This window comes from Pseudochaenichthys georgianus, unplaced genomic scaffold, assembly GCF_902827115.2.
Source record: "Pseudochaenichthys georgianus unplaced genomic scaffold, fPseGeo1.2 scaffold_484_arrow_ctg1, whole genome shotgun sequence".
NCBI classification, from domain to species: Eukaryota; Metazoa; Chordata; class Actinopteri; order Perciformes; family Channichthyidae; genus Pseudochaenichthys; species Pseudochaenichthys georgianus.
In genome coordinates, this window is record NW_027263048.1 from 118537 (window position 1) to 145769 (window position 27233).

A 27233-nucleotide genomic window follows, 5' to 3' on the forward strand; every position below is an offset into this window, starting at 1 on the left:
TTATTTTAACATGGAACAGGAAAATAAGGTCTGCATATGAAACATGTTGTGCCTATCTAAAACAAAAGATTTCTGAAGGACTTCTGCGTTTTAATAAGTATTACGGCCCGTCTACACTACAGGCATCAACAAATCTTGATGCTGGGCGTGTCTGAAGCTTGGCGATTTTTTGCGAGCAACGCGACCAACAACCAATCAGGAATCTCCCACCCCCGACACACAAAGCAATAGCAATGTTAAAACGAAGTAAAGTGGATATAAACTCCCCAAACAGGCGAAAACCTACCAGTTCCACCCACTGTCTCTGCCACCTCCCTCCATGCCTGGCTCCTCCGGTTTGTATCCCGTTAATAGTTCTGGTCGTAAAGAACCGGGTGATTTGTAAGTTCTCGTTTGGAATATGAGGAAATGAACTGCGGTCTGGCTCTCCCAGCTTACATGCGGTTTGATTGGCTAGCGCTTGTACTGGCGGGATTTGCATAAACGGGATTTGATTGGCTGATGCCAGCTTCGAAAGCATCGGGAGCATCAAAAGTTGAACATTGCTCAACTTTTGATGCTCACGATGCTTGCAAAGCCATGCTCCGCTTCCCACAATGCAGTTCGGCGAAGATTCAAAATCTTCTACGTCATCTACATTCAAGTGAATGGGCGAAGCGTTGAAAGCATTTTTCGATGCCTGTCGTGTAGATGGGCCGTTACACTTTATTTGTTCAAGTCAATTACGGGACATTGAGGGTACGTGGGGTGCCTTAGTTACTGTACCTATTTCATTATTGCACTATTTCACTTTTTTGTATTTACTTCAACTTTCTGTTTTTCTGTGGAGGAGCCTGTGACCTAAGATGTTCCTCGTCATAACTACACTGTAGCTATGTACGTATGACTAATACAAGCCTTGAACCTTGAGGTGTGGCGCCTGAGAGTTGATGTTGTACTGTAAACCAAACTACATGTTTCTAAAAGGCCAACTCACGAAGTAGAGCATGTCTGTCCACCCCTCCATGGTGATGCACTGGAAGACGGTGAGCACGGCGAACAGGATGTTGTCGAATTGCGTGATGCCGTAGTTGGGACCGATCCAGCGATGTTCACACCTCGTCTCGTTCGTACACAGTCTCGACGGCAACTCGTCCCCGCACGGCCGATCGTCCATTATGTCGCCTGATCAAAGACAGAAGGATCCACCGTTACATAAAGCAACTCCTTAAATCATTTAGCAGATGTCGTAACTCAAATCTAAGCATCTTATAAAACATATTATTAATTATATGATATATTATAAGAAGTACTAACGTTTTCTTGTTTCATTAAAAATCAACACAGTCTTTTATTTCATTATCATTTGAATTGTGTTATTTGTGCCGAATTTTTGTCCACTTTAGAAGAGAACACATAATTAAGGTTTTTTTTGTATTATTCTTTTTACTTTAGGGGCGGGACATCTATAACGTATGTGCAATATGTGCAATATATATATGCCGTTCAAAATTGTGCAATATATACCTGGCTGCTAAATCCTCAGAACTGTTACAGGATGTGTATTTTTTGTAAAATGTGTAACTTCTTATTTTGAATTCCCTTTTTTTATCTTTAGGACTTTTTTTAATGCATGCTTAGGTAACATTAAAGGGGACCTATCATGCAAAATGCACTTTTATATGTCTTGTATACATCAACATGTGTCCCCGGTGCGCCGGGGAACTCACGCAGCGCCAGAAAATAAAACCCACTCTCTTTTCCTCCGTACCCACATCTTTTAAAAACGGGGGAACAACGGAGCGGATACAGATTTGCTGCCGATATGACGTAATTTTCGATGGTGGACCCACAGAGAGTTGCTATCAGAAACAATGTCTGACGTGTTTTGGACGTAATCTCGTCTTTGTTTACATTAGCAAGCATGGCTAACACTCAGAGCTAACCTGTACTGGAGAGCGCATGTGTTCAAAAAGCAGGAAATAAAGAAAGGAACTCACCTTGTGATAAACCCGCAAGAGAAAAAGCATTTGAGCTCCATACTGTTTCAGAAATAATCCTTGATGTGGTTTAGAACAGGATGGCGTTTTATCACAGCAGAATGTAACTTTGTCTCCGGTACATTTACATTACATTGCATTTAGCTGACGCTTTTATCCAAAGCGACTTACAATAAGTGCGTTCGACCAACAAGATATAAAGTACATCAGGTTTCATAGAGCCAAACATTTCAAGTGCTGCTCAGCTGGCTTTAGATAAGCCAGTGCTTTGTTAGTATATAAGTGCTTTGTTAATAGTTCTATCGCTCGAAGTGGAGTCGAAAGAGATGAGTTTTCAGTCTGCGCCGGAAGGTGTGTGAGCTATCTGCTGTCCTGATGTCAATGGGGAGCTCATTCCACCATCTTGGAGCCAGGATAGCAAACCCACGTGTTTCTGCTGATGGGAACTTGGGTCCCCCTCGCAGCGAGGGTGCAGCGAGCCGTTTGGCTGATGCAGATCGTAGAGCACGCGCTGGGGTGTACGGTTTAACCATGTCCTGGATGTAGGAAGGGCCAGATCCATTCGCAGCATGGTACGCAAGTACCAGTGTCTTGAAGTGGATTCTAGCAGTTACCGGAAGCCAGTGGAGGGAGCGGAGGAGCGGAGTGGTGTGGGAACATTCAGGAAGGTTGAAGACCAGGCGAGCCGCTGCATTCTGGATGAGCTGCAGAGGTCGGATGGCACATGCAGGTAGACCAGCCAGGAGGGAGTTGCAGTAGTCTAGGCGTGAGGTGACGAGAGCCTGGGCCAGAACCTGCGTGGCTTTCTGGGTCAGCTGGGGACGTATCCTCCTGATGTTGAAAAGCATGTATCTGCAGCAGCGGGTTGTAGCAGCGATGTTTGCAGTGAAGGACAGGTTGTTATCTAGGGTCACTCCCAGATTCCTTGCAGTCTGAGTCGGGGAAACAACAGAGGGGCCGATGTTGATAGTCAGGTCAAGAGAGGGACAATCTTTTCCCGGAAGGAAAAGCAGTTCAGTCTTGAGGCTCCTGCCCAAAATCAAACCGGTTTTATCCTTTTTAAACTTTGAGCGTGTAATTCATGCCTTTGTTTCAACTCGTTTAGATTATTGTAATGCACTTTATGCCGGCCGAAATAAGACTTCGCTGGCCCGCCTGCAGCTTGTACAAAACGCTGCGGCGCGGCTGCTCACAGGAACCCACAAGTTTGACCACATCACACCAGTTCTGGCTTCGCTCCACTGGCTTCCTATCCATCTTAGAGTCCATTTTAAGATGTTATTGTTTGTTTGTAAATCTCTTAATGGGCTGGCCCCAGAGTACATCTCCGACCTCTTACAGGTGTACACCCCCTCAAGGGCGTTGAGGTCGGCTGATCAGCTGCTGCTTGTAGTCCCAAAAACAAAGAGAAAGACTAGGGGAGACCGAGCGTTCTCATCGGTAGCCCCCAGGCTCTGGAACGACCTGCCCCCTCATGTTAAATTGTCGCCCACTCTTGAAGCTTTTAAGTCCCGCCTAAAAACCCACCTCTTTTCCCTCGCTTACCAGCCAGTCAGTCTGACCTATGTCTTACCTGTCTGTATGCTTTCACTGTCTGTCCATAGCCTTTATGTGCCTTGTATTTATTCTTATGTGTGCTTTTTTTTTTATCTATTCGTGTAATATTATATTTTATTATAATGTTATGTTCATTGTGAAGCACTTTGGCAAACTCTCTGTTTTTACTGTGCTATATAAATAAAGTGGATTGGATTGTCAAGGTTGAGCTTGAGGTGGTGAGCAGACATCCACTGAGAGATGTCAGCTAAACAAGCAGAGATGCGTGCGGCGACCTGGGTCTCTGAGCGGGGAAAGGACAGAATTAATTGGATGTCGTCAGCGTAGCAGTGGTATGAAAAACCATGCGGGCTAATGACAGATCCGAGCGAGTTTGTGTACAAGGAGAAGAGGAGGGGACCGAGAACAGAGCCCTGAGGGACCCCTGTAGTTAATTGACAAGGGTCGGACTCGGACCCTCTCCAAGTAACCCTGTAGGTACGGTCTTTGAGGTATGAGCTGAGGAGGGAAAGTGCCTGATACTCCAAGTTCTTGGAGAGTGCGAAGGAGGATCTGATGGTTCACCGTGTCGAATGCAGCAGACAGGTTCACAAGGATAGAATTCTGATCAGGCATTAGCTCCGCCTCCTCTTTTTTTTTTTTTTTTAAAGCTAAGGACCCAAAATCCGTGTTTCTCTAACAGGGCTGCAAAAGAGGGGTATGAGCAGTATGATGCATGGCTACAATGGGTGAACTGTTTGGTATTTTAAGCAAAACAACTTCACAGACATGTTTTGTATACTGTAGGTATGGCCCTACAATATATTTGTAGATCCACTTTAAGCTGTCTTTGGCTCTTTTCTGCTGTAACAATGTAAATGTCCCCTTTTTTGGACTAATAAAAGGTATTCCGATTCTGATATACACTTTTTGACAGTTTACACGGACTTAAGTGTTTTTTTGAGTGGTTGTGTAAAAAGACTATATGGAGCATTGTGTATAAGTATCTGTGACAAACAAACCTGATTGGGGCACCTTTTTTACACTACAGTATCCAGTAAAAGCATACCAAAGCAATGCGTTTTAGTATGGATGCAGTAACCAGAAGAAGACCTTAGTGAGAGCCTTACAAAACACATTTCAGCCGTGTTTGTCTTACCTGATATTTTGTCATAACAGGTGTTGTGGAACTGTCCCATGTAGAACTCCAGGCCGATGATGGCGAACATAAGTATGGCCACGAACAGCAGCAGGCCGATCTGCAGCAGCGGAATCATCGCCTTCATAATGGACTTGAGCACCACTTGCAGGCCTGGAGGACACAGACAGAAGACATGCATGCTTAAAGGTCCCCTATCATACTGTTTCTCATCAATATATCACAGGTCTCAGATATATCCAGAGCCTGTCTCTGTTTGGCTGAAACACCACACAGATCATTGCAGCATTACCCATAATCCCCTCTGTTTCAGCCCTGTTTCCAAAGTGCTGATTCTCTGTCTGTTACTTTAGATGAAAATAAGGAGCCCCTCCCCACGCCCCTCTGAGAGAGATTTGGTTACAAAGAACTCAATGGAGCTCTAGAGGAGATTCAGGTGATAAGGGGGGGGGGGGGGGGGTTACCTTGGTTGCTGATTGGCTAATGGTTACACAAGACAACACATCGTTATGACATCATTAAGTGACCAAAATCTAATCAGCTCGTTTTCAGACAGGTTTTTATAGAAATGGATCAAAAAGAGAGAGAATCTTTGTTCCTGAAACTTTCAGAGTCTCTTTCCACAGAGGGGACACATGTTGATGTAGAAGAGACATGAAGAAGAGGGGACACATGTTGATGTAGAAGAGACATGAAGAAGAGGGGACACATGCTGATGTAGAAGAGACATGAAGAAGATGGGACACATGTTGATGTAGAAGAGACATGAAGAAGAGGGGACACATGTTGATGTAGAAGAGACATGAAGAAGAGGGGACACATGTTGATGTAGAAGAGACATGGAGAAGAGGGGACACGTGTTGATGTAGAAGAGACATGAAGAAGAGGGGACACATGTTGATGTAGGAGAGACATGAAGAAGAGGGGACACATGTTGATGTAGAAGAGACATGAAGAAGAGGGGACACATGTTGATGAAGAAGAGACATGAAGAAGAGGGGACACATGTTGATGTAGGAGAGACATGAAGAAGAAGGGACACATGTTGATGTAGAAGAGACATGAAGAAGAGGGGACACATGTTGATGTAGAAGAGACATGAAGAAGAGGGGACACATGTTGATGTAGAAGAGACATGAAGAAGAGGGGACACATGTTGATGTAGAAGAGACATGAAGAAGAGGGGACACATGTTGATGTAGAAGAGACACGAAGAAGAGGGGACACATGTTGATGTAGAAGAGACACGAAGAAGAGAGGGGACACATGTTGATGTAGAAGAGACACGAAGAAGAGGGGACACATGTTGATGTAGAAGAGACACGAAGAAGAGGGGACACATGTTGATGTAGAAGAGACATGAAGAAGAGGGGACACATGTTGATGTAGAAGAGACTTGAAGAAGAGAGGACACATGTTGATGTAGAAGAGACATGAAGAAGAGGGGACACATGTTGATGTAGAAGAGACATGGAGAAGAGGGGACACATGTTGATGTAGAAGAGACATGAAGAAGAGGGGACACATGTTGATGTAGAAGAGACATGAAGAAGAGGGGACACATGTTGATGTAGAAGAGACATGGAGAAGAGGGGACACATGTTGATGTAGAAGAGACATGGAGAAGAGGGGACACATGTTGATGTAGAAGAGACATGGAGAAGAGGGGACACATGTTGATGTAGAAGAGACATGAAGAAGAGGGGACACATGTTGATGTAGAAGAGACATGAAGAAGAGGGGACACATGTTGATGTAGAAGAGACACGAAGAAGAGGGGACACATGTTGATGTAGAAGAGACACGAAGAAGAGGGGACACATGTTGATGTAGAAGAGACACGAAGAAGAGGGGACACATGTTGATGTAGAAGAGACATGAAGAAGAGGGGACACATGTTGATGTAGAAGAGACATGGAGAAGAGGGGACACATGTTGATGTAGAAGAGACATGAAGAAGAGGGGACACATGTTGATGTAGAAGAGACTTGAAGAAGAGAGGACACATGTTGATGTAGAAGAGACATGAAGAAGAGGGGACACATGTTGATGTAGAAGAGACATGGAGAAGAGGGGACACATGTTGATGTAGAAGAGACATGAAGAAGAGGGGACACATGTTGATGTAGAAGAGACATGAAGAAGAGGGGACACATGTTGATGTAGAAGAGACATGGAGAAGAGGGGACACATGTTGATGTAGAAGAGACATGGAGAAGAGGGGACACATGTTGATGTAGAAGAGACATGGAGAAGAGGGGACACATGTTGATGTAGAAGAGACACTGAAGAAGAGGGGACACATGTTGATGTAGAAGAGACATGAAGAAGAGGGGACACATGTTGATGTAGAAGAGACACGAAGAAGAGGGGACACATGTTGATGTAGAAGAGACACGAAGAAGAGGGGACACATGTTGATGTAGAAGAGACATGGAAGAAGAGGGGACACATGTTGATGTAGAAGAGACATGAAGAAGAGGGGACACATGTTGATGTAGAAGAGACATTGAAGAAGAGGGGACACATGTTGATGTAGAAGAGACATGAAGAAGAGGGGACACATGTTGATGTAGAAGAGACATGGAGAAGAGGGGACACATGTTGATGTAGAAGAGACATGAAGAAGAGGGGACACATGTTGATGTAGAAGAGACATGAAGAAGAGGGGACACATGTTGATGTAGAAGAGACATGAGAAGAGGGGACACATGTTGATGTAGAAGAGACATGGAAGAAGAGGGGACACATGTTGATGTAGAAGAGACATGGAGAAGAGGGGACACATGTTGATGTAGAAGAGACTTGAAGAAGAGTGGACACATGTTGATGTAGAAGAGACATGAAGAAGAGGGGACACGTGTTGATGTAGAGGAGACATGAAGAAGAGGGGACACAGGTTGATGTAGAAGAGACATGAAGAAGAGGGGACACATGTTGATGTAGAAGAGACATGAAGAAGAGGGGACACATGTTGATGTAGAGGAGACATGAAGAAGAGGGGACACAGGTTGATGTAGAGGAGACATGAAGAAGAGGGGACACAGGTTGATGTAGAAGAGACATGAAGAAGAGGGGACACATGTTGATGTAGAAGAGACATGAAGAAGAGGGGACACAGGTTGATGTAGAAGAGACATGAAGAAGAGGGGACACATGTTGATGTAGAAGAGACATGGAGAAGAGGGGACACATGTTGATGTAGAAGAGACGTGAAGAAGAGGGGACACATCCAAAGGAGGATTTTGCCTAATAGGTGACCTTTAAAGTACAAACAATCCTACTTTCTTTTGTTCAGCAGGATAATCTCCACATATTATATTTATATCTCCACAACCCCATTTTACCAGAAGTAAAAATCTAAAGTTAGCCTATAAAGAAGCTACCTCGTGGTCACATGACTTCACGTCACCACCGCTAAGCTAAAGGCGGCTAATATTGGGCGTTATGACGTTCAGTAGTCTCAATTAGACACTAGTTAGCAAAAGCTGTTTTTACATACATAGAAGCTCCAGACTTTTACCAGTTGGGAATTTACTGACACATTTTATGTTGTAGAACAAAACAAAACAAGTATTTAGCGTGTATTAACCACACATCTTATTTGAGGCATCTAACCAGGGTTCAAAGAACTGTTGACATCAGGACGAGGGAATAGGACTGATCTGATGGACGTTTGCTGGATTCGAGGCAAACTGATATATTATAGCAGAATAATTTAAGGTAATATTTGTCCAGCCATTACATTGAAATTGTCGAAGCATTCAAAGTAGCATTGGTTTCTTATCGACATGATACCTTTAACTGTTAGCTGTTACTCTGGCTTTGGTTCAATTCTCCTGGAGTGAAAATGTCTATGATATATTGTTACGCTTGAGGTGGTCATATCAAACAGTTTACAGTATATGACAGACACTGCGGTTACAGTAATTGAAGCGTCGAGGGTCTTTCGAACACAGAAACACAATGATATGTTTCTTTCTTCAAACCAAGAAACAATATGGGCACTTAGCTACATTTCTGTTTGAATACAACAATACAGTAGTTCAAGGGTGTCCACACTACGGCCCGGGGGCCAAATGCGGGCCGGGGGCCATTTTGAATCGGAATCGAATTAAAAATTAAAAAAGTATAATGGCCCGCAAATGAAACGTGTGCTTGTCTGATATTGTACTTCTTAAATATACATGTAAACATATATTACACAGTAGTATTCATGTGTTAATAATCCCAATGACTTATTTACACAACAAGCTTGAAATACGCCTTCCTATTTCTCCTTATTATCATCAATCTGAGGCTTCTGTTTTAAGGGACGAGCTGCCAACACTCACAAGCATACTCTACCTACATGTGATTGATTTGAACTGAACTTATGAGGCAATACACCTCTATGAGTGAGTGGCTAAGCCCTTCGTATATGTTTCTGTATGTGTCCCTTGGTGAAAAAAGTTCACCCCTGCAGTAGTTGAAGCGTACAGTGTGCACAGAAACACAGAGCAAAGCACTTACTGGGAATCCCAGACACCAGTTTGAGAGGTCGAAGCACCCTAACGGCTCGGAGCGTCCTCAGGTCGAGTTGAGACCCCACTGACGACAGGATACTGCAAGAGACAAGGAGAGAAAACAGAAAGCAACTTTAGGAGGCTTTCACTTCCAAAATCTGCAGACTTTCTAAACGTGCCGACTGGTCCCGGAGAGTCGTTTGATTTATAGCAGCAACATTGTCTAAAAGCATTGCTTGTACAATGGCACCATAAACCCGCTGAGCAAAGACAAATGAATGCGTTCACAACTAAATCATTTGCTTTAACCACGTTATTTCCACTTCACTTTACACCTGGACAAACACCAGCTACCGAGAGGAGTTAGAAGGGACAAGGACGGTGTATGGGAGGAGTAATTAGGGTTATACCAGGACACTCATGTTGACAAAATACGATACGATACGATATACTTTATTGTCCCCGTAAGGACATTTGTTCTGGCCTCCGTCCTGCAGTTCCGCATACATGTACATATACAAGCATAGTGGACATTAAGAGACAGACACATATCTTCAGTCATACACCGTTCGAACACAAACAATACACAGACGCACAGACTGACAATGGCGACCTATTGCACGACCCCTCATGGCCAACAAAGAACATAGGCAAATGTCAGTGGCGAACCGTGTCTATCACAACTGGACCTTCTGTAGGCACACACCCCCCCCCCCCCCCCCGCCGCGTTATAATGTCCGTCTTTTCACTGAATTGTCGTCTTAAAGGGTACTCACAACAATTCCTCAACCACTTCATCTCCACCTGTTGCACTTTTCATTTCAACGTTAAAAACAATAAAACAGCTTGAATTGCTTCGTTGCATTCTAGATCCTCTGTCTCGAGCCAGTTAACTAGCGGGCCTTCTAGAGCACCTGGAACCGAGGGGAACTCTGAAAGAACACGCCCATTGGCTACAAATCAATATCTGATTGGTTGATCAAACTGTCAGTCCAAACGTACGCTCTCATTCAGTGCAACGGCCAGGGCCTTCGATCAAGGATGTAGAATACCTGGTTGAAGGAGATTCTACCCAGAGACCCAGAACAAGATCTGATTGGCTGCTTTCTTTTCTAACACAAAACCACTGAAATGCGTAGAGCATGGTCCGAGAAGGACAAACAAATCAACGTACATTTTATTTATATAATCAAATCGATGTTCTGTTTGTTTTATCTGAGTGTTTCAGGGTATTCGCTGAACACCTTGAAGGCCCTGACGGTTCGCCACTGGCAAATGTATGTTATAACTGAAAACATCAATCTGGGGGTTGGACCATCGGTACACAGTACACTCATACAAGGACGAGTATTTAAATAATATAACTTGCTACCTTTCCAACTTTCTACAGTTCAATCTGATGATTACGACTAATTCCCTTGATTATAATGAGTGTTTAAAACCTCGAAACAAAGTGGACCTTGAGGCGGGATTCGCAAATGTCATATTCCCACATCTTAAGAGAAACTACAGTATTTGTATTTGTGCTACACGAGAAGAAAGACATCTGCAGTCGTTTCCTTTCTGGATGGATCATGACACCTAAAAGTATCCATTACTGAGGTTCGACTGGCGGCCACAACAGGAGTGACTCAGGAGCTCTTCCCACTAATGCCTCCTTTGCCATCTTTGTCATCATGACACGCCTCCCTCCGTCTGTGTGTGTGTGTGTGTGTGTGTGTGTGTGTGTGTGTGTGTGTGTGTGTGTGTGTGTGTGTGTGTGTGTGTGTGTGTGTGTGTGTGAGAAGCTCTGGTGTAAAGGCAGCCAGGGACCAGTTGGAAATGTCCATGCTCTGTCTCGTACGGGGGCGTAAGGCAGGGTCTGTCCAACAGGAGGGGAGGGGGAGTGAGGGGGCGTTCAGAGGGGATGCTCTGAGGAGAGAGAGAGATGAAGAGGAGGATGAGAGAGAGAGACGAAGAGGAGGATGAGAGAGAGAGACGAAGAGGAGGATGAGAGAGAGAGACGAAGAGGAGGATGAGAGAGAGAGAGAGACGAAGAGGAGGACGAGAGAGAGACGAAGAGGAGGACGAGAGAGAGAGACGAAGAGGAGGACGAGAGAGAGAGACGAAGAGGAGGACGAGAGAGAGAGAGTGACGAAGAGGAGGACGAGAGAGAGACACGAAGAGGAGGACGAGAGAGAGAGAGACGAAGAGGAGGTGCACACTAAATGGACTCACTTCGGCCTTCAGTCAGACGCCATGAGACGACAAAACGGCGCCTGATTAATTAAGAATTTTTTTTATTTTCTGCAAGATGTATATTTGCTTCTTCCCTCAAAGTTGTCTCCAGCACTTCATCGTGTAGGAGGCTCTTTTAACGGCAGGTGTTAGTCTGGAAGGCGGCACTGCAGACACGTCATGCTTTCAAGTTTTGAAAGAGGCGAACTGCAAAGAGCATCTGGCCCAACTAAAGGCTGTCAGTTAAAGTCCACCACGTTATAACCATGACGGCACACGACGGGCAAAGACAGTGAAAATGAATGGAGATACATTTTGAATATGGCATCTCTTCCTCCCTCCATCCCTCTTCCTGTCTCCCCTCCTTCATCTTCATCCCCCACCCTCCTCCTCTTCCTCCTCCATCTGTCTCCAGGTCGGTTGCTAATTCCAGTAAGAGGTCATTTATTAACAGACACGGCACTGGCGGCCAAGCCCCTCATTCCCTCAATGGCTTTTTAACGGCCACGGCTAAAGGCCACGCTGCAGACCTGAAACACCGGCGCTCAGCAGATACAGCAAACCGCCCGAGGTCCAGTAAAGATCCAACAGACACACCGGCTGGAGATTATAGTCTGACATGTCTCTGAGTAACGAGAGAAACACAACAAGGTGGAAGTAACCACATCTGCGCTTGATCTACAGGCGTAGGGGGATTTTAAAATCTACTTATTTCCCAAAAGCTATACTGTCTTCACTTTCTGTTGTTCCTTTGTTCCACGTTGTATTTTTGGTTCCTACCTTTTATGCGCAACATTAATAGAAGCGGAACTAATCTGCGGTGTTTTGTTGTGTTACACCGGTTTGTTTAATCGACGCACTTGAAAGTCGCAACGCAGAATGTAAAGAAAATCTAAGGAAAAACACAGTTAAAGATATCAGCCCCTCTAGGCAACAGCAGTAATTAAAGTTTCAAAGTCTCAAAATGCTACAACTGCTGTCACAAACTGGATGAATGTGAAGTATTTTGTTAAAGGAGGATGAAAGCGTAATCAAGGAGCACTATTGGAGCGACTTTGATGGTTATTGGACTCAGGATTAATTCATCTGGATTCCCACTGAAGAAATTAAAGGACGGCGCGGAAGTGGAAAGAATTCACAACGGGATTAAACTGTTTAAAACAAATGCTCAAAGTAAGCCGGATTTTGCCGATGTGTTTATGTGGATTCAAAAGTCGTCGTAAATAATCTACAAAATGGAGGAGAGCGATCTGATCGGAGCAACTGTGACAAATAATCCAACTGAAACCGGCGTGGACAATGACTATGTTTTAAAAATGCGCTTATCCAGACAAGCCTGGTTTGGACACTTTACGGGCCGAAGAAACATTTCTATTAAAGAAAGAATTATACATTTCTGTCTTTTTATGCCATTAATACTAACTTGAATTGTTATTCAAATTAATTAATCAACTATTTTTTATATTTTATTGTAATGTAGAGACAAGGCTTTTAGTGACAATCATGTATTACGTTACAATTATATGTAAAAAAAAAAGTTTAAAAAAAAAAGTCTAAATATGATATTTGGCCTCAAATCATCTGAGGCCTGGCGCCCCCCCTCCTGGGATCTTTGGCCCCCAGGTTGGAAACCACTGCTCTAGATGACTAGCAGTGCTGGTTGTTTGTCTAAATGTGTGTGGTTGAGCAGCAGGTTATATGTATGTATGCTATGCGCTAGCTTGTGCTACATGCTATTGTTAGCTTGTGCTACATGCTATTGTTAGCTTGTGCTACTTGCTGTGTGGGATATGTGTGCCGTTTATTGTTTTCTTTAGCGGCAGTGATGACATGCATATATTCCATATTTATTTATTGTTTACCTTTTATATATTTTTTGTCTTACAACCCAGTTCTCACGGGTTGGAATAGGTCCCACAAGAATAAACCCCGTATTTAAATCAAGACCTCAGCCTCGTGTCATTACTGGAGGGAGCTACATATACAAAACTGTTACTGCACAATACCACTTCTCACGTGCATTTTAAAGGGCTGTTTTCCTTTCCTGTAGTGTGTTTTGTAGAGTTTTCAGTGCATGTAAATGGTCTGCCAAGGCTAAAATCCCTGTCTTCTCTCCAGTTCAACTCCCCCTGCCTGAAACGCCTCTATTGGACTCCCGTGTTTACTTCCAGAACATAGTGACATCTCTCTGTAACACTTGTGCTTCTTTTTGCTAGTGCTATGACACATTGTACATTATAGGCTGAGGGGCGGGACATCTATAAGCGGTTGACCAATCACAACAGAGATGGATTTCTGCATCCTGAGCAGATGGATGCGGCAAAAGAGCAAATGTTCTGTTTTCCTTCCCTGCCTCTCCGTCTCTCCTTCATGTGTCTCCCTTTTTCTTTCCTCACATCTCATTCTGATGCAGAGCTTCAATATTCATCCGCGCGAGACGGCAACCATCCGCCGCTGCCAGACTACCCAAAACCTCCAGGATGCAGTCACCCCTGGCAACGGCTGAAACCGGCCCACAATGCACCGGGGCGGCCGGTAGAGGGAGCAGCGACTGCCGCTTTAAAGGGGGACGAAGGGGGGAGGGTGCGAGGAGGGGAGGTAGGAAAGAGGAAACAAGTGGAACAACATGAGGGTGAAGGAGGAAGAGGTAATTCATGAGAAGGGGGAGGAAAGCAGGAGGATAGGGCGAGAGAAGAGGCTAGATAAGGATATGACTGTATGAAAATAACTTATTTTAGTTTGTATGCTCCGTATATCTGGACAAAACTGCAATATATCTATCTAAAAAATCTCTGTAACGAAATAAGTATTTATTTATCTATCTGACTCACACTTCATTTAAATCCAGCCTGAAAACGGTTCATTTTTGGCGCCGCCTTCAACAGAATAGTATAGTATTACTTTATTCTTGTATTTTGTCCCTGTTTTATTGTATTCAAGTTTATTTGAATGGTTGTTGTTATACCTACTTAATAGAAAATGACATTCCCAGAACAAATGACCATATCTTCTAAAAGGGGAACATTAATAATCTCTGTTCTCAAAGTAACGATAAACCCGTGAGTTGGATGCAGAAAAGTCCGAATCAATATAGATGTTTTTATTTTAAAGTGAATTCAGATTGAACTAGTAAAAAACTGTAAATGATAGTGTCCGTCCAAAAATAAACCATTACTCAGTGAAAACCACCCTTGATGATGGGATGGTAGACTAAAAGCTTTAAGAATCCAAACTAACATATAATCAGTACCCTGTATCAAGATTGATGCAAAACAAGTGACATTTGACCTTTTAGAGAGGTTTAGAAAACAAAAAAACACTTCTGGGTCATTTGGGTGAATTTTCCATATCTCTGGAACCCATCGGTCGATTTTGATGATTGACACCTCGTTTGAATCGTAAGAGCCAATAGAATCGAGGGGCAGTTCCTAAAATCCATCTAAACATTACCCATTGGTCACGGGAACCGGAAGCTGTCATACACTCTGGTAGCTATCGTTAGCAGCTAACATTAAATCTCCGTTATTGACATAAAAATGAAATGATGGATTATCAGAAATCATTTCAAAGTGACCGACACATTGGATTAACCTTCAGCAGCGTTGTTATCGTTTTGATGCCATTGAACACAACTTTTGACGCAGCATCGGTAAGACTTATTTTCCGATTTGGTCCCGTAAATCTAATTATTTTGTTGTTGTTGTTGTCCTTTCACCGTGAGTTCTGATCGCTCAGTGATCTCTATGGAATCGATATCTTGTTTGTGCAGATCCGATAAGTAATACGGGTATTTTACCTTGAGTCCTGTGCTAAGTGTGTTAGCATTCTTTCGTTCAGGGCTAATTCAGAGCCTTTGTTTTTACCCTTTTGTTTCGTTTAGCTAAAAACGGTTAATATTGTCTGATAGCCGAGTTTCTTCCCGTTAAGTGGGTATGACACATTCATAGTTTATTAAATGTTAAGAAGCCCTCAGACGCTGGTTAGTGCAAGAAACGCGGGGTTTAACTGGTTAACTGGGATTTTTGCCTTGATGCTTTAAATGTTTTCCTGAAGCACTCTGAATTGTCTTGTTCTGGAAATGCGTTAATAAAGAAACTTGTCCCACCTATTTCATGTCACTTATATACACAACCTGAACATGAACTATGAACTGTTACCATTATTTGAGCGATACAGGGTCCTACTAAGCACTCTTTTTGTGCTTTAGTCAAACCTTAATTCAAAGATCTTAATCCGTGAATAAGGGTCTTGAATGTAACGTGATATTAAATGTCCTTGATTCTTGTCTTACACACAAAATCTGACTTGATCTGACAATAACGGTTTTGTATGAATCAGAGTTGTACGGGCCAATGGAAGACCTGATACAGCGCTATATAAGTACAGTCCATTCACTATATACCTATTTTTGGATAAAGCTTTGCTGCCAATGTCACCTTGTCTTGAACTGCCTCCCACATCTTTCGCAATCATTTAGCTGCAATAGCAGTTATGACCAAGATGTACGAACACATGTCAGATGTGTCCTTAGACATGAGAGTCGATGATGGAATACAGACGGGGAGACAATATACAGAAGATCCCTCGAGAGTAAGAGCGAGAGAAAAAGTGAACAGATTGAAAGAGAGTGATAGTCCTGTGTGTCAAACGTGTGAGATTCCACTGCAGAGAGAAAGAGAGAGAAACCCCGAAGAGAGACGAGCGACTCCAGAGAGAACGAGAGGATGTCTGCTGAGGGAGAAGGTGTTTGGACGGCGATGACAGAAGCGTTCACTCCCGGGAAACACCTTACAATCAAACTGTAACGCACGCAAGTCGGCATTCACCCTCTCACGAAGAAGAGACATGGAAGAGGGGACACATGTTGATGTAGAAGACATGAGAAGAGAATAGGGACACATGTTGATGTAGAAGAGACATGAAGAAGAGGGGACACATGTTGATGTAGAAGAGACATGAAGAAGAGGGGACACATGTTGATGTAGAAGAGACACGAAGAAGAGGGGACACATGTTGATGTAGAAGAGACACGAAGAAGAGGGGACACATGTTGATGTAGAAGAGACATGAAGAAGAGGGGACACATGTTGATGTAGAAGAGACATGAGAAGAGGGGACACATGTTGATGTAGAAGAGACATGGAGAAGAGGGGACACATGTTGATGTAGAAGAGACATGAAGAAGAGGGGACACATGTTGATGTAGAAGAGACTTGAAGAAGAGAGGACACATGTTGATGTAGAAGAGACATGAAGAAGAGGGGACACATGTTGATGTAGAAGAGACATGGAGAAGAGGGGACACATGTTGATGTAGAAGAGACATGAAGAAGAGGGGACACATGTTGATGTAGAAGAGACATGAAGAAGGGGGACACATGTTGATGTAGAAGAGACATGGAGAAGAGGGGACACATGTTGATGTAGAAGAGACATGGAGAAGAGGGGACACATGTTGATGTAGAAGAGACATGGAGAAGAGGGGACACATGTTGATGTAGAAGAGACACGAAGAAGAGGGGACACATGTTGATGTAGAAGAGACACGAAGAAGAGGGGACACATGTTGATGTAGAAGAGACACGAAGAAGAGGGGACACATGTTGATGTAGAAGAGACACGAAGAAGAGGGGACACATGTTGATGTAGAAGAGACATGGAGAAGAGGGGACACATGTTGATGTAGAAGAGACATGAAGAAGAGGGGACACATGTTGATGTAGAAGAGACATGAGAAGAGGGACACATGTTGATGTAGAAGAGACATGAAGAAGAGGGGACACATGTTGATGTAGAAGAGACTTGGAGAAGAGGGGACACATGTTGATGTAGAAGAGACATGAAGAAGAGGGGACACATGTTGATGTAGAAGAGACATGGAGAAGAGGGGACACATGTTGATGTAGAAGAGACATGAGAAGAGGGGACACATGTTGATGTAGAAGAGACATGAAGAAGAGGGGACACATGTTGATGTAGAAGAGACATGGAGAAGAGGGGACACATGTTGATGTAGAAGAGACTTGAAGAAGAGTGGACACATGTTGATGTAGAAGAGACATGAAGAAGAGGGGACACGTGTTGATGTAGAGGAGACATGAAGAAGAGGGGACACAGGTTGATGTAGAAGAGACATGAAGAAGAGGGGACACATGTTGATGTAGAAGAGACATGAAGAAGAGGGGACACATGTTGATGTAGAGGAGACATGAAGAAGAGGGGACACAGGTTGATGTAGAGGAGACATGAAGAAGAGGGGACACAGGTTGATGTAGAAGAGACATGAAGAAGAGGGGACACATGTTGATGTAGAAGAGACATGAAGAAGAGGGGACACAGGTTGATGTAGAAGAGACATGAAGAAGAGGGGACACATGTTGATGTAGAAGAGACATGGAGAAGAGGGGACACATGTTGATGTAGAAGAGACGTGAAGAAGAGGGGACACATCCAAAGGAGGATTTTGCCTAATAGGTGACCTTTAAAGTACAAACAATCCTACTTTCTTTTGTTCAGCAGGATAATCTCCACATATTATATTTATATCTCCACAACCCCATTTTACCAGAAGTAAAAATCTAAAGTTAGCCTATAAAGAAGCTACCTCGTGGTCACATGACTTCACGTCACCACCGCTAAGCTAAAGGCGGCTAATATTGGGCGTTATGACGTTCAGTAGTCTCAATTAGACACTAGTTAGCAAAAGCTGTTTTTACATACATAGAAGCTCCAGACTTTTACCAGTTGGGAATTTACTGACACATTTTATGTTGTAGAACAAAACAAAACAAGTATTTAGCGTGTATTAACCACACATCTTATTTGAGGCATCTAACCAGGGTTCAAAGAACTGTTGACATCAGGACGAGGGAATAGGACTGATCTGATGGACGTTTGCTGGATTCGAGGCAAACTGATATATTATAGCAGAATAATTTAAGGTAATATTTGTCCAGCCATTACATTGAAATTGTCGAAGCATTCAAAGTAGCATTGGTTTCTTATCGACATGATACCTTTAACTGTTAGCTGTTACTCTGGCTTTGGTTCAATTCTCCTGGAGTGAAAATGTCTATGATATTGTTACGCTTGAGGTGGTCATATCAAACAGTTTACAGTATATGACAGACACTGCGGTTACAGTAATTGAAGCGTCGAGGGTCTTTCGAACACAGAAACACAATGATATGTTTCTTTCTTCAAACCAAGAAACAATATGGGCACTTAGCTACATTTCTGTTTGAATACAACAATACAGTAGTTCAAGGGTGTCCACACTACGGCCCGGGGGCCAAATGCGGGCCGGGGGCCATTTTGAATCGGAATCGAATTAAAAATTAAAAAAGTATAATGGCCCGCAAATGAAACGTGTGCTTGTCTGATATTGTACTTCTTAAATATACATGTAAACATATATTACACAGTAGTATTCATGTGTTAATAATCCCAATGACTTATTTACACAACAAGCTTGAAATACGCCTTCCTATTTCTCCTTATTATCATCAATCTGAGGCTTCTGTTTTAAGGGACGAGCTGCCAACACTCACAAGCATACTCTACCTACATGTGATTGATTTGAACTGAACTTATGAGGCAATCACCTCTATGAGTGAGTGGCTAAGCCCTTCGTATATGTTTCTGTATGTGTCCCTTGGTGAAAAAAGTTCACCCCTGCAGTAGTTGAAGCGTACAGTGTGCACAGAAACACAGAGCAAAGCACTTACTGGGAATCCCAGACACCAGTTTGAGAGGTCGAAGCACCCTAACGGCTCGGAGCGTCCTCAGGTCGAGTTGAGACCCACTGACGACAGGATACTGCAAGAGACAAGGAGAGAAAACAGAAAGCAACTTTAGGAGGCTTTCACTTCCAAAATCTGCAGACTTTCTAAACGTGCCGACTGGTCCCGGAGAGTCGTTTGATTTATAGCAGCAACATTGTCTAAAAGCATTGCTTGTACAATGGCACCATAAACCCGCTGAGCAAAGACAAATGAATGCGTTCACAACTAAATCATTTGCTTTAAACCACGTTATTTCCACTTCACTTTACACCTGGACAAACACCAGCTACCGAGAGGAGTTAGAAGGGACAAGGACGTGTATGGGAGGAGTAATTAGGGTTATACCAGGACACTCATGTTGACAAAATACGATACGATACGATATACTTTATTGTCCCCGTAAGGACATTTGTTCTGGCCTCCGTCCTGCAGTTCCGCATACATGTACATATACAAGCATAGTGGACATTAAGAGGACAGACACATATCTTCAGTCATACACCGTTCGAACACAAACAATACACAGACGCACAGACTGACAATGGCGACCTATTGCACGACCCCTCATGGCCAACAAAGAACATAGGCAAATGTCAGTGGCGAACCGTGTCTATCACAACTGGACCTTCTGTAGGCACACACCCCCCCCCCCCCCCCCGCCGCGTTATAATGTCCGTCTTTTCACTGAATTGTCGTCTTAAAGGGTACTCACAACAATTCCTCAACCACTTCATCTCCACCTGTTGCACTTTTCATTTCAACGTTAAAAACAATAAAACAGCTTGAATTGCTTCGTTGCATTCTAGATCCTCTGTCTCGAGCCAGTTAACTAGCGGGCCTTCTAGAGCACCTGGAACCGAGGGGAACTCTGAAAGAACACGCCCATTGGCTACAGATCAATATCTGATTGGTTGATCAAACTGTCAGTCCAAACGTACGCTCTCATTCAGTGCAACGGCCAGGGCCTTCGATCAAGGATGTAGAATACCTGGTTGAAGGAGATTCTACCCAGAGACCCAGAACAAGATCTGATTGGCTGCTTTCTTTTCTAACACAAAACCACTGAAATGCGTAGAGCATGGTCCGAGAAGGACAAACAAATCAACGTACATTTTATTTATATAATCAAATCGATGTTCTGTTTGTTTTATCTGAGTGTTTCAGGGTATTCGCTGAACACCTTGAAGGCCCTGACGGTTCGCCACTGGCAAATGTATGTTATAACTGAAAACATCAATCTGGGGGTTGGACCATCGGTACACAGTACACTCATACAAGGACGAGTATTTAAATAATATAACTTGCTACCTTTCCAACTTTCTACAGTTCAATCTGATGATTACGACTAATTCCCTTGATTATAATGAGTGTTTAAAACCTCGAAACAAAGTGGACCTTGAGGCGGGATTCGCAAATGTCATATTCCCACATCTTAAGAGAAACTACAGTATTTGTATTTGTGCTACACGAGAAGAAAGACATCTGCAGTCGTTTCCTTTCTGGATGGATCATGACACCTAAAAGTATCCATTACTGAGGTTCGACTGGCGGCCACAACAGGAGTGACTCAGGAGCTCTTCCCACTAATGCCTCCTTTGCCATCTTTGTCATCATGACACGCCTCCCTCCGTCTGTGTGTGTGTGTGTGTGTGTGTGTGTGTGTGTGTGTGTGTGTGTGTGTGTGTGTGTGTGTGTGTGTGTGTGTGTGTGTGTGTGTGAGAAGCTCTGGTGTAAAGGCAGCCAGGGACCAGTTGGAAATGTCCATGCTCTGTCTCGTACGGGGGCGTAAGGCAGGGTCTGTCCAACAGGAGGGGAGGGGAGTGAGGGGGCGTTTCAGAGGGGATGCTCTGAGGAGAGAGAGAGATGAAGAGGAGGATGAGAGAGAGAGACGAAGAGGAGGATGAGAGAGAGAGACGAAGAGGAGGATGAGAGAGAGAGACGAAGAGGAGGATGAGAGAGAGAGAGAGACGAAGAGGAGGACGAGAGAGAGACGAAGAGGAGGACGAGAGAGAGAGACGAAGAGGAGGACGAGGAGAGAGACGAAGAGGAGGACGAGGAGAGAGGACGAGGAGAGAGGACGAGGAGAGACACGAGGAGAGAGGACGAGGAGAGACACGAGGAGGAGGTGCACACTAAATGGACTCACTTCGGCCTTCAGTCAGACGCCATGAGACGACAAAACGGCGCCTGATTAATTAAGAATTTTTTTTATTTTCTGCAAGATGTATATTTGCTTCTTCCCTCAAAGTTGTCTCCAGCACTTCATCGTGTAGGAGGCTCTTTTAACGGCAGGTGTTAGTCTGGAAGGCGGCACTGCAGACACGTCATGCTTTCAAGTTTTGAAAGAGGCGAACTGCAAAGAGCATCTGGCCCAACTAAAGGCTGTCAGTTAAAGTCCACCACGTTATAACCATGACGGCACACGACGGGCAAAGACAGTGAAAATGAATGGAGATACATTTTGAATATGGCATCTCTTCCTCCCTCCATCCCTCTTCCTGTCTCCCCTCCTTCATCTTCATCCCCCACCCTCCTCCTCTTCCTCCTCCATCTGTCTCCAGGTCGGTTGCTAATTCCAGTAAGAGGTCATTTATTAACAGACACGGGCACTGGCGGCCAAGCCCCTCATTCCCTCAATGGCTTTTTAACGGCCACGGCTAAAGGCCACGCTGCAGACCTGAAACACCGGCGCTCAGCAGATACAGCAAACCGCCCGAGGTCCAGTAAAGATCCAACAGACACACCGGCTGGAGATTATAGTCTGACATGTCTCTGAGTAACGAGAGAAACACAACAAGGTGGAAGTAACCACATCTGCGCTTGATCTACAGGCGTAGGGGGATTTTAAAATCTACTTATTTCCCAAAAGCTATACTGTCTTCACTTTCTGTTGTTCCTTTGTTCCACGTTGTATTTTTGGTTCCTACCTTTTATGCGCAACATTAATAGAAGCGGAACTAATCTGCGGTGTTTTGTTGTGTTACACCGGTTTGTTTAATCGACGCACTTGAAAGTCGCAACGCAGAATGTAAAGAAAATCTAAGGAAAAACACAGTTAAAGATATCAGCCCCTCTAGGCAACAGCAGTAATTAAAGTTTCAAAGTCTCAAAATGCTACAACTGCTGTCACAAACTGGATGAATGTGAAGTATTTTGTTAAAGGAGGATGAAAGCGTAATCAAGGAGCACTATTGGAGCGACTTTGATGGTTATTGGACTCAGGATTAATTCATCTGGATTCCCACTGAAGAAATTAAAGGACGGCGCGGAAGTGGAAAGAATTCACAACGGGATTAAACTGTTTTAAAACAAATGCTCAAAGTAAGCCGGATTTTGCCGATGTGTTTATGTGGATTCAAAAGTCGTCGTAAATAATCTACAAAATGGAGGAGAGCGATCTGATCGGAGCAACTGTGACAAATAATCCAACTGAAACCGGCGTGGACAATGACTATGTTTTAAAAATGCGCTTATCCAGACAAGCCTGGTTTGGACACTTTACGGGCCGAAGAAACATTTCTATTAAAGAAAGAATTATACATTTCTGTCTTTTTATGCCATTAATACTAACTTGAATTGTTATTCAAATTAATTAATCAACTATTTTTTATATTTATTGTAATGTAGAGACAAGGCTTTTAGTGACAATCATGTATTACGTTACAATTATATGTAAAAAAAAAAGTTTAAAAAAAAAAGTCTAAATATGATATTTGGCCTCAAATCATCTGAGGCCTGGCGCCCCCCCTCCTGGGATCTTTGGCCCCCAGGTTGGAAACCACTGCTCTAGATGACTAGCAGTGCTGGTTGTTTGTCTAAATGTGTGTGGTTGAGCAGCAGGTTATATGTATGTATGCTATGCGCTAGCTTGTGCTACATGCTATTGTTAGCTTGTGCTACATGCTATTGTTAGCTTGTGCTACTTGCTGTGTGGGATATGTGTGCCGTTTATTGTTTTCTTTAGCGGCAGTGATGACATGCATATATTCCATATTTATTTATTGTTTACCTTTTATATATTTTTTGTCTTACAACCCAGTTCTCACGGGTTGGAATAGGTCCCACAAAATAAACCCCGTATTTAAATCAAGACCTCAGCCTTGTGTCATTACTGGAGGGAGCTACATATACAAAACTGTTACTGCACAATACCACTTCTCACGTGCATTTTAAAGGGCTGTTTTCCTTTCCTGTAGTGTGTTTTGTAGAGTTTTCAGTGCATGTAAATGGTCTGCCAAGGCTAAAATCCCTGTCTTCTCTCCAGTTCAACTCCCCCTGCCTGAAACGCCTCTATTGGACTCCCGTGTTTACTTCCAGAACATAGTGACATCTCTCTGTAACACTTGTGCTTCTTTTTGCTAGTGCTATGACACATTGTACATTATAGGCTGAGGGGCGGGACATCTATAAGCGGTTGACCAATCACAACAGAGATGGATTTCTGCATCCTGAGCAGATGGATGCGGCAAAAGAGCAAATGTTCTGTTTTCCTTCCCTGCCTCTCCGTCTCTCCTTCATGTGTCTCCCTTTTTCTTTCCTCACATCTCATTCTGATGCAGAGCTTCAATATTCATCCGCGCGAGACGGCAACCATCCGCCGCTGCCAGACTACCCAAAACCTCCAGGATGCAGTCACCCCTGGCAACGGCTGAAACCGGCCCACAATGCACCGGGGCGGCCGGTAGAGGGAGCAGCGACTGCCGCTTTAAAGGGGGACGAAGGGGGGAGGGTGCGAGGAGGGGAGGTAGGAAAGAGGAAACAAGTGGAACAACATGAGGGTGAAGGAGGAAGAGGTAATTCATGAGAAGGGGAGGAAAGCAGGAGGATAGGGCGAGAGAAGAGGCTAGATAAGGATATGACTGTATGAAAATAACTTATTTTAGTTTGTATGCTCCGTATATCTGGACAAAACTGCAATATATCTATCTAAAAAATCTCTGTAACGAAATAAGTATTTATTTATCTATCTGACTCACACTTCATTTAAATCCAGCCTGAAAACGGTTCATTTTTGGCGCCGCCTTCAACAGAATAGTATAGTATTACTTTTATTCTTGTATTTTGTCCCTGTTTTATTGTATTCAAGTTTATTTGAATGGTTGTTGTTATACCTACTTAATAGAAAATGACATTCCCAGAACAAATGACTATATCTTCACTTCTAAAAGGGGAACATTAATAATCTCTTTTCTCAAAGTAATGATAAACCCGTGAGTTGGATGTAGAAAAGTCAGAATCAATATAGATGTTTTTATTTTAAAGTAAATTCAGATTGAACATAGTAAACATTTTTAAATTATAGTGCCCGTCCAACAATAAAACATTACTTATAGTGAAAACCACCCTTGAATGATGGGATGGTAGACTAAAAGCTTTAAGAATCCAAACTAACATATAATCAGTACCCTGTATCAAGATTGATGCAAAACAAGTGACATTTGACCTTTTTAGAGAGGTTTAGAAAACAAAAAAAACACTTCTGGGTCATTTGGGTGAATTTTCCATATCTCTGGAACCCATCGGTCGATTTTGATGATTGACACCTCGTTTGAATCGTAAGAGCCAATAGAATCGAGGGGCAGTTCCTAAAATCCATCTAAACATTACCCATTGGTCACGGAACCGGAAGCTGTCATACACTCTGGTAGCTATCGTTAGCAGCTAACATTAAATCTCCGTTATTGACATAAAAATGAAATGATGGATTATCAGAAATCATTTCAAAGTGACCGACACATTGGATTAACCTTCAGCAGCGTTGTTATCGTTTTGATGCCATTGAACACAACTTTTGACGCAGCATCGGTAAGACTTATTTTCCGATTTGGTCCCGTAAATCTAATTATTTTGTTGTTGTTTGTTGTCCTTTCACCGTGAGTTCTGATCGCTCAGTGATCTCTATGGAATCGATATCTTGTTTGTGCAGATCCGATAAGTAATACGGGTATTTTACCTTGAGTCCTGTGCTAAGTGTGTTAGCATTCTTTCGTTCAGGGCTAATTCAGAGCCTTTGTTTTTACCCTTTTGTTTCGTTTAGCTAAAAACGGTTAATATTGTCTGATAGCCGAGTTTCTTCCCGTTAAGTGGGTATGACACATTCATAGTTTATTAAATGTTAAGAAGCCCTCAGACGCTGGTTAGTGCAAGAAACCGCGGGGTTTAACTGGTTAACTGGGATTTTTGCCTTGATGCTTTAAATGTTTTCCTGAAGCACTCTGAATTGTCTTGTTCTGGAAATGCGTTAATAAAGAAACTTGTCCCACCTATTTCATGTCACTTATATACACAACCTGAACATGAACTATGAACTGTTACCATTATTTGAGCGATACAGGGTCCTACTAAGCACTCTTTTTGTGCTTTAGTCAAACCTTAATTCAAAGATCTTAATCCGTGAATAAGGGTCTTGAATGTAACGTGATATTAAATGTCCTTGATTCTTGTCTTACACACAAAATCTGACTTGATCTGACAATAACGGTTTTGTATGAATCAGAGTTGTACGGGCCAATGGAAGACCTGATACAGCGCTATATAAGTACAGTCCATTCACTATATACCTATTTTTGGATAAAGCTTTGCTGCCAATGTCACCTTGTCTTGAACTGCCTCCCACATCTTTCGCAATCATTTAGCTGCAATAGCAGTTATGACCAAGATGTACGAACACATGTCAGATGTGTCCTTAGACATGAGAGTCGATGATGGAATACAGACGGGGAGACAATATACAGAAGATCCCTCGAGAGTAAGAGCGAGAGAAAAAGTGAACAGATTGAAAGAGAGTGATAGTCCTGTGTGTCAAACGTGTGAGATTCCACTGCAGAGAGAAAGAGAGAGAAACCCCGAAGAGAGACGAGCGACTCCAGAGAGAACGAGAGGATGTCTGCTGAGGGAGAAGGTGTTTGGACGGCGATGACAGAAGCGTTCACTCCCGGGAAACACCTTACAATCAAACTGTAACGCACGCAAGTCGGCATTCACCCTCTCACACACATCCATACAGAGGCAGAGGCTTCCATACGAGGCACCACCAGATCAAAGACACTATCATTCACTTGTTGGAAGCACATCGGTGTTAGTGTCCTTCCAAAGGAAACGATGAAAAGGCCTGGGGATTGAACCACGGAGCTTCTAATTGGACGATGAGCCCCCAAACTGTGTGGCAAAACCAAGTGATTACAACCTCCGGGTTTGTTATGGAACGCCAAGAGGTTTTCCCAATGACTTTTTACCCTCTGTCTGAAACCAGAGTCCAGTCTGCTCTGTCCAAAACAACCATTTAATGAAAACATCTAGGTTTAATCCCCGTCTTAAAGCGGCCATTTTCTGCTGATGTTCAGGTGCATATCAGTATGTAGTGTCTCTACTTTAAAGAGTCCTCTCCTGCTGATGTTCAGGTGTATATCAGTGTGTAGTGTCTCTACTTTAAAGAGTCCTCTCCTGCTGATGTTCAGGTGTGTATCAGTATGTAGTGTCTCTACTTTAAAGAGTCCTCTCCTGCTGATGTTCAGGTGTATATCAGTGTGTAGTGTCTCTACTTTAAAGAGTCCTCTCCTGCTGATGTTCAGGTGTGTATCAGTATGTAGTGTCTCTACTTTAAAGAGTCCTCTCCTGCTGATGTTCAGGTGTGTATCAGTATGTAGTGTCTCTACTTTAAAGAGTCCTCTCCTGCTGATGTTCAGGTGTATATCAGTATGTAGTGTCTCTACTTTAAAGAGTCCTCTCCTGCTGATGTTCAGGTGTGTATCAGTATGTAGTGTCTCTACTTTAAAGAGTCCTCTCCTGCTGATGTTCAGGTGTATATCAGTGTGTAGTGTCTCTACTTTAAAGAGTCCTCTCCTGCTGATGTTCAGGTGTGTATCAGTATGTAGTGCCTCTACTTTAAAGAGTCCTCTCCTGCTGATGTTCAGGTGTGTATCAGTATGTAGTGTCTCTACTTTAAAGAGTCCTCTCCTGCTGATGTTCAGGTGTATATCAGTATGTAGTGTCTCTACTTTAAAGAGTCCTCTCCTGCTGATGTTCAGGTGTATATCAGTATGTAGTGTCTCTA

At 43.3% G+C, this 27233-nt stretch overlaps 1 protein-coding gene across 1 annotated transcript in view; it reads right to left on the bottom strand.

The window, feature by feature from the left end:
- The window catches only part of LOC117442838 (voltage-dependent P/Q-type calcium channel subunit alpha-1A-like), a 101965-nt gene that overhangs the window by 12041 nt on the left and 62691 nt on the right, over nt 1-27233 (bottom strand). Inside the window, exons 4-6 of the mRNA XM_034078799.2 lie at nt 9187-9278; nt 4675-4827; nt 977-1164 (exon numbers count right to left, since the gene is read on the bottom strand). Coding sequence (XP_033934690.1) covers nt 977-1164; nt 4675-4827; nt 9187-9278 — 433 coding nt within the window. The remainder of the gene's footprint in view (nt 1-976; nt 1165-4674; nt 4828-9186; nt 9279-27233) is intronic.